The sequence below is a fragment of the Mobula birostris genome, chromosome 21 (assembly GCF_030028105.1).
Source record: "Mobula birostris isolate sMobBir1 chromosome 21, sMobBir1.hap1, whole genome shotgun sequence".
Classification (NCBI taxonomy): domain Eukaryota; kingdom Metazoa; phylum Chordata; class Chondrichthyes; order Myliobatiformes; family Myliobatidae; genus Mobula; species Mobula birostris.
In genome coordinates, this window is record NC_092390.1 from 20899418 (window position 1) to 20908521 (window position 9104).

The 9104-nt window shown below is 43.3% G+C and overlaps 1 protein-coding gene across 1 annotated transcript; it reads right to left on the reverse strand.

Moving 5' to 3' along the window:
• Positions 1–723: 723 nt before the first annotated feature.
• On the reverse strand, positions 724–8725 carry abt1 (activator of basal transcription 1). Its single transcript, XM_072239706.1, has 3 exons — positions 8496–8725; positions 4675–4850; positions 724–1475 (listed from the first exon to the last, which is right to left on the reverse strand). Exons 1-3 carry the CDS (start codon positions 8689–8691, stop codon positions 1098–1100), a joined length of 750 nt encoding a protein of 249 aa, XP_072095807.1. The 5' UTR covers positions 8692–8725; the 3' UTR covers positions 724–1097.
• Positions 8726–9104: the final 379 nt, after the last annotated feature.

Below are 9104 nucleotides of genomic sequence, written 5' to 3' on the forward strand. Positions count from 1 at the left end.
GCATTGTGACTGTTCTGTGTCTTGGCGTGTTCAGTGTCACAAAGATCCATTTGCAATGTGTATGACTCCAATCAGCCGGGCAGCACCATCAATACCCACCATTCCCCTTCACATCCTCGTTTTCTCATAGCTTGTGATTAAACTGACCCGAAACAGCAATTTAAGATCAAATAGCCTATCAGTCCCATTCTGTCTTTTCCTCGATTTACAACCCAAATCCACACATTGGCTTTTTTAGAACTATCAACTACCCCTGCTTTCAACTGCCATTTGCCACTATCCTGTGTGCATATTTCCTCTAAATTCACAACGTCAAATCACATTCTTTTAAATTCCAGAAAACACACTGATAATAGGACACCAACCTCAGGAGCTTAATCCAGGAAATACATTAATTATGTTAAATCCTTAAGAGGTCCCTTGTCTTCCCTCTTGAAGGGAATATCATCTTCCCAAATGCTGTCAGGAATTGTTCAAAGATTTTGGATAAAATAAAGCTGTGGAATTCGTTTGAGGTTAGAGGGGCAAGTAAAGAAAGATATGGAGTGATAGTAAATTGGGAACAATACTGTGCTACAAGTAATAAGGACAACCAATTAGCAATGATTCAGCATTGTGAAGTAGCATACTATAGTTGTATATAGTGAATGCAGTGACCAGGGGAAAGGTGACAGTTTGGAAGATTACCCAGTAAATTAAATGTAGCTGATGAAGACAGCAACATTCGAACATCAAGTTTATTGTTGAACAAATTAAAATGATGCAAAATACAGCATCTGCTAATTAGTCATTTAAATAACCCCTATCTGGAAAATATTCTTCCTCCCCTCTGCACATGTGTGTCCTGGTTACATATTGCTCCTCCCTCAGCAAAAAAATCTCTGGTAATGTTGCATACTCCAGGGCTGCAACAAACATTTGCATTTGCAATATAGGCATTTCGAACTGAAATGAATGAATCCGCAAGACCCCTGTCCTCCTGGAATCAATCTTTTGCATTTAATCACTTGCAATCAGAACCAACAAGGTCTCTTTCCCTCTGTTCCAATGGAGGAGGTTACTCTGTATTGAAGTTCAGTCCTTGAGCCTGTAATGGCCTACTCCTGTTCCATAGGACGGTTAAAGATCTTGGCCAAGAGTGATGTGTTAGTCTGGGATTTCCTGTGGAACTCAGCCACCCTCTTGAGCTCCTTGGCCTTGTTGGCAGTGGGCACATGAGCAGTAGCCTTCCTGGCTTGGATCTCCGTCTCAGTGGCCCGCTGATGGAAATGCCAATTCTTCTCCTGCCACTCCTCCCCCTTCTTCCGCTTCAGTTCCTGCAACTTCTCCAGGTTCCTGCTCTTCTCCACATTCTGGAGGAAAAAGTTTGTCTCGCGCTTGGCCTGGGATACTTCCACCCGTAGTCTTTGTCGCTTCACCAGCTTCTCGTAGGCCAGGCGCTCACTCAGATGGATCCATTTAAAGCGATGCAAGTACTGCCAAGAAAAAGAGAGAAACTTCAGAATGAACAGAGCCACTTTATCAACCACTCACTTCAGAAACTCAACTGTATTTGCTGGGCATCTTATTCCCCTTCCCTGCCACCTTCAATCCCATGTCATGGAAGTTTGAAATTGGAGGGCAAGTAATGCACATCAGGAAGGCATTGGTGAGAGGACATCTGGAAGATTGTTTTGGTCAGTGTACTACAGAAAGGACATGATAAAGCTAAAGTGGGTATAGAAAAGGATGTTAAAGAGTAGCTGTAATTGTCACATGTACAATGAAACATACAGGGTAATTCATCATTTTTAAAGCAGAGTGATAGGTTCTTGATGTGTAAGTTATGAAGAGAGGCAGAAGAATGGGGTTCAGGGGGATAATAAATCAGCCATGATGGAATGGAAGAGCCTTCTCGATGGGCCGAATGGCTAACTCTGCTCCTATTAGTTATGACTTGTGTTAGTCACCAACACAGTCCGAGGATGTGCTGGGGACAGCCCACAAGTGTCACCAAGCTTCCGGCACCAACATAGGCTGCCCATACTTACTAACCTGCATGTCTTTGTAATGTGGGAGGAAACAGAGCACCCGGAGAGAAGACACAATCACAGGGAAAATGTACAAACTCCTCACAGACAGCTGTGGAAATTGAGTTCAATTCCAATCACTGGTGCTGTAGTGTTATGCTAGACACTATGCTATAATGCGTGGCTGGATGAGATGCTACTCTTTTCACTACAGTGAAGGAGACTGAGGTTTATAAAATGAAGGTAGGCATAGATTAAGGTGGATGGTCACAGCCTTGAACCCCCAGATGAGAGAAATAAGATTTAAAGTCAAGGTGACTTGAAAGGCAATATGTTTCTGGCCAACATTATTGTAAGGAAATTAATATCCTGAGAAGGAGGGGGGGCAATGTGTATGGAGGCAGATGAAAACATGTGGGACAGTCAACAGGAGCAAACTTCATAGACGTGACAACCAGGACATCAGCAACAAGAGGAAAGACTAATTTACACTGCATTTATTTCAATGCTAAGGCTTAACAGGCAGTGTAGACAAATTTAGGACATGGAACAGCTCTACGGAATGGAACATTACAATGATAAAAGAAACATGGCTAAGAGAAAGGCAAGGCTGAAAGCTCAATGCTTCAGGCATGACTGAGGTCCACGTAGGAGAGGAAAGGAGGTTGCCTTTTTCAGGACAGAAGACATAACAAGTGCCTAAAAAGGATCTTTAGGGGTTGGGGGGGGAAATTGATCGGAATATTGTCTTGTAAAATTATATAGGTACAACAAAGGGACTATCCCTCTGATAGGTCTGTATTTATAGACCCCTCCCCTCAAGAGTCAGTGGGAATTAGAGGAGATTTGTGAGGATAGAGTAGTTGGAACAATAATAAGCTAGTATTGGTAGGAGATTTTAACCTGTAGTGCAAAGGGCTTTGACAAAGTGGTGTTTACTAATCCAAAACAAGTACACAGAGGGATCTTAAGGGAGCACAACACTGGACATCCTTTTAAAGAACAAGGTAGGGTACTTGATTAAGAGTCAGTCGGGGAGCACCTTGCAACCAGTAACCATAATTTCAAAATAAATTATGAGGGAAGACATGACTGGTTTACAAGTTAAGGCCCTAAACTGGGGCATTGCCAGTTTTGGAGGCATTAAACAGGATCTCACAGACAGCAACTGGGTGAGATTGTTTGCTGGTGAAGAGATGAGAGGCAAGTGGGTGGCTTTTAAACGTGATATCAAGAATTCAGGAATAGCAGGTTCCTGTTAGGGTGAAGGGCAAAGCTGGCAAGTTTAGGGAACCTAGCTTGACAAGAGCTATTGAGGCTCTGGTCAGGAAACAGGAGGCATACATCAGGTTTAGAAAACCTGGACCAAGCAAATCCTTCAGTAGGTACAAGTATAGAATACCCTAAAGAGGGAAATCACAAGGGCAAGAAGAGGGCATGAGATGAATCTGTTAAGGAAAATGTCAAGATTTTCTATTAAGAGTGAAATGGTGGCTAGGGAAAGACTAGGTCCCCTTAAAGATCAGCATGGCCATCTGAATGTGGACCCACTGGACAGGGGCAAGATTTTTAACAGGTATTCCACATCAGTTTTTATTGTCAATATTATGGGTGCAAGGGAATTAAGGCAAACAGGTTGGACAGCAAATGAAATACTGAGGTGGTACTAGCTTCCTTAAGCACATTAGTCATAGTCATAATCATACTTTATTGATCCCAGGGGAAATTGGTTTTCGTTACAGATGCACCATAAATAATACATAGTAATAGAACCATAAATAGTTAAATAGTAATATGTAAATTATGCCAGTAAATTATAAAATAAGTCCAGGCCCAGCCTATTGGCTCAGGGTGTCTGACCCTCCAAGGGAGGAGTTGTAAAGTTTGATGGCCACAGGCAGGAATGACTTCCTATGATGCTCTGTGTTGCATCTCGGTGGAGTGAGTCTCTGGCTGAATGTACTCCTGTGCCCACCCAGTACATTATGTAGTGGATGGGAGACATTGACCAAGGTGGCATGCAACTTAGACAGCATCCTCTTTTCAGACACCACCGTCAGAGAGTCCAGTTCCATCCCCACAACATCACTGGCCTTACGAATGAGTTTGTTGATTCTGTTGGTGTCTGCTACCCTCAGCCTGCTGCCCCAGCACACGATAAATCCCAGGATCTGACCAACTTTAAAATCTGGGCATTTATTAACTGTGAGAAAAGGTATACAGTGAACACACATGGAGTTAGCAACAAGGCTCTGAAAATTAAGTTTACTGAGAGTGAATGGTGAGTAGATAGACAAAGAGTACTGGAATAAAGAAATAACTGAAAGACAAAATTTGATGGTCTCACGTTATTCCAGTACAAACGACTATTGGAGAAACCTATGCATGGTTACATAAGTTTAACATGTTCAGTACCACATAGGAGACAGCACAAAGGTAAATGCCTGCCCGCCTGAGACAGAAAATACACTGAGGGAGACAAGTATCTGGGACATTTTCAACTGTTCCTTTAGTGAAAATTCAACAAACACGTCAGGCGCTGCAAACTCTGCTACCCAGTATACAGTTACCCCAGATAGTTTCCTTGATATTTCACCTTAGCTAGACAGCTTGCATTCCTTCAGATTCCACCACCACCCCCTGCCTACATACCCCTAAAGCTCACCTTCATGTTCCACAAGTCATCATGGAAGCGGCTGCGTTTCTTAGTTCCAATCGGTGTGTTGTGGAGACTTCTGGCTACTCTTTTAGCCACTGCCTTGTTCTGAAATTCTACCCATCCTTCAGTGAAGTCTTTCCCAAGACTGCCAATCTTTTTCTTCCTCCGGGGTTTCTTTTCATCTGAAACAAGAAAAAAAAGCTTTACACCATGCTGAGGTGGGAGCACTGTCTCCATCCATTTCTATTCACCGTTTTAAATGCTCACTGCCCCCACCTCATCTTAACTACCCTTTGGGCATACTATTATTTTCATTTTCCTGATTGAGAAATTACTTTAATTTTATCCTCTATAGAAGGGGTTTCTGACCATTTTTTAATGCCATGGACCCCTACCATGAACCGAAGGGTCCACAGTCACCACGTTGGAAACCCCCGCTGTACAGAGTCATACGGCACTAATGCTTCAGCCCACCACAGCAACGTCTACTATTGAGAACCCATCTATATTAATTTGTACCATTCTAGACACCAAAATATCCAGACAGTGCCTACCTTCACCACCCTCTCAGGCAGCTCATTCCATGGTTTAAGTACCCTCCGTGTGAAAACAACTTTCCTCCGTTTCCATCAACCTCTTCCTACTCCCCCTAAACCCACGCCTCTGGTTTTAGGTACGTCTGTTCTGGATAAAATTTCTCACAATCTACCCCATCTCAGTCCCCTAGTTTTACATGCCTCTATCAGGTCCTCCCATGCTCTCACATTTCACTGTGTTCTACCTTAATGCACGTAATGATTTGATCGAATGAACAGTACACAAGACAGGTTTTCCACTGTATCCCAATACATGGCTAATGAAGGCCAGCATCCAGTATACCTTCTTCACTCCCTTTCCTATCTGTGTCACCACATAACGGATGTACGGACATCCACTATAGTACTTCTGTTTCTCAACACTCCCGACAGTCTTTCAAAATCCATAATATTGCACAGTTTGTTGTTTTTTATACACTGGTTGAAAACACAAGCAGGTGTGATTTTTCATTGATTCCATTATGATTATTATTCAATTATGAATTTATAGAATATGCCCGCAAGAAAATGAATCTCAGGGTTGTATATGCCGGCATATGTATTTTGATAGTTTACTTTGAACATTGAAATTGGGACACCATCTGCCATATCCTACAAAAATATCAAAAACACATTTTCCTTTCCTAAAGCAACAGTGACCTAGTTTTACTATAAAAGCTTCTCCAAATGAGTAGTTAGTTCAGCCTCAATTATAGATTCCACATCTTCTCAACAACATGTTAAACTGGCTGACCTACAGATTACCATATTTTGTTTATGTTGAAGAGAGAAGGAAGAACCTATATTCTTGGCTGCCCAATCCACAGTCACCCACCCAGAGCTGAGCTTTGTAAAACTTCACTCAATTGATCTACCATCTCTACATGCACTTCCTTTAAAATCCCTGGACAGAGTATCAATAACAGCAACCTGCCAGTGTTTAATCCCATTAGGTTTTCCAACACTTGGTCTTTTCACGTAGGAGCAAGACCATCTCCTACTTGAAACAAGTCACAGAGACCAGAATCAGGGCTACTAATCTGCTTAGCCCCAACAACCCACTCCTGGATCATAGCACCCCATATCCCTCCCATCCATGTACCTATCCAAATTTCTCTTAAACACTAAAATTAAACCCACATCCATCACTTCTGTTGGCAGTTTGTTCCACACTTTCACCACCCTCTGAGAGAAGTAATTCACCCTCTGGTTCCCCTTAAATATTGCACCTTAACCTATGACTTCTAGTTCTAGTCTACCCACATTCCATCAGCCATCCTTCATATTTGCAATGTGTTCCACGTGAAGACCAATTCAAAGCACCGGTTTACAGCTTTATCATTATCACATTATCAGCTTTGGTCTTCCAAGTCTCATCCTCACTTACCCTCTACCTTTTCAAAGTTCAGAGTAGATTTAGTATCAAAGTACATAGAGTGGATTCTGGTTAATTGGAACAGCCACTTACTTGGGACAACTCTTAAAGAAGGAAGTCTAATCAAGAAAATAAAAATAAATTAAATAGCCCATTGATTTTAGGACACAATGCTGCTTAATTGGGACAGGATAATGCTGTCAAACAGTTTCTAATTAGCATCCGACGTATGCACTTGTGTGGCCATTGGTCACTACATCATACTTAGAGCGAACAATTTTTAAATAATGCTAGTTGCATGTGCTTGTATTCAAAAAGCAGTGATTTTTGTCACTAATAGTTGGTGAGAAACAAGCAACAAGGCAATTCGTAACTGTCTTGCTCACTGCGGTTTCAGGCTAGGAGATGCCATAAACAGCCAGGACTGAAAATGAAATGACTACACTACTTCAAGTTAGGAATGATAAAGAATTTAAAGGTATCAACAATTATTTTGAATGTTTTCTCTTTGGAGTGACGGAGGACAAGAGGTGACCTGATAGAGGTCTGTACGATGACAAGAGGCATTGATCGTGTGGATAGCCAGAGGCTTTTTTCCCCAGGGCTGAAGTGGCCAACATGAGGGGACATAGTTTTAAGATGCTTGGAAGTGGGTACAGAGGGGATGTCAGGGGCAAGTTTTTCAACCACGGAGTGATGGGTGCGTGGAATGGTGGTGGAGGTATCTAGACAGTTTCTAGAGCAGGTTACATGGTTAGCACAACATTGTGGGCCGAAGGGACTGTAATGTGTTGTAGATTTTCTATGTTCTATGGTAAATGAAACTGAAGATTTGGAGGATGCAATCGTCAAAAGCACTGTATGAAGGCAGGCTATTATTTGCATTAAGTGTCTGTGCTGATTCTGTTCGTTTACTGTTAACCAAAAGAGCACACCATTGTAAACTGGATGAACTCCTCCATTGACAAGTATTAGGAACTAATACAGTTTTACAGTACTGTAGAAGTATTGATAGTGTTCTAATTTGTTCTGTATTTCATTTAAATACATAATTAGTTACTCAGTGAAATAGCACTGTATTGTCTTTTTTTAAATACCTTTTTAACTATTTTCAGGAAACTTCGGCGAATTGAGGCAACCGCTTAACTGGGCCAAAATGTACTGGTCCCGATTACCGGAATCCACTGTATATGTCACCATATACTACACTGAGATTTCCTTGCAGAAAATATCTAAGGATATCCTTAGAAGCTCCTGTATATGTGTTATGATGTCCCTGTCTCAGACTTAGCTTTCACACCACTTACTGGCATTAACATCTTCCTGAAAAATTCCCTGTCTTCTAGTCTAACGTTAGCTTTTGGCACCTTGTATGCTCTAGCTTCTCTTCGGTAAACACGATTGGTTCATCATAGTCATTCAGTCCTTTCTGATTGCGATAAACTTCAGGTGAATATTATAAATCAAACCACGCCACAGCAGCGACGTTGTTACAGCTCCGGGCATTCCGGAGTTCGGCAGTTCAATTCCGGCGAGTCTGTATGTCATGTACTCCCGTGGTTTCCCTCGGGTGCTCCGCTTTCCTCTCGCAGTCCAAAGACCTGGAGGGTAGGCTAATTGGTCATTGTAATTTGTCCCGTGATTAGGTTAGGGTTAATCGGGTTTGTCGGGGTTCGTTAGGGACTGAAGGGCCTACTCCGCGCTGTATCTCTAAATAAAACAGCTACTTAAATATGAGCCATTGCTCCCTGACAATAGTCACCAAGCAATTTGAATAAACACCACACTTTATACCCCTCACCCCCTTGTAGCCATCTCAGTTCTCACCGCATTAACCCAGCCTCCCTCTAATTTGGGCCTCGCCGCTCCCCTCTCACCTGCCGGCTGCAGGAAGATTCTGCCCACCTCCCCGAAGGCGGACATCATTTTCCGTAGCAGACCCAGCTCCATACCCGGCGGGATGTACCCCAGATAGATCACCCCAGGTACCGGCTTCCGCTGCACAACTGCCTCAGCGGCCGCATCCGACTCCTCGACCAAATTCTCCTCACGCTTCTCCAGGTCCGCCGCCATAATTGCCACTCCATTCAACGGCGCAAGCGCAACCGCCCGGCCTCTGAATATCGAAGAAGCGCGGGCGGATGTAGAGCCCCGGCCCCTGTATATCGAACACGCTCCGGGGATGTTGAGTCCCGGCCCCCGTACATCGAAGAAGCGCTAGAGGATGCGGAACCCTGGCCTCTGTATATTGAATATGCCACAGGCTGTGGAGCCGCAGCTTCTGTATATTGAACACAATCCGAGGTTGTGGAGCCCCGGCCCCTGCATATCGAACACGACCCGAGGTTGTGGAGCCACGGCCCCTGCATATCGAACACAATCCGAGGTTGTGGTTCCCCGGCCCCTGCATATCGAAGAAGCACGGGAGAAAGTCGAACCCTGGCCTCTGTTTTTTGAAATGCGACAGACAATGTGGAACTCTGGCA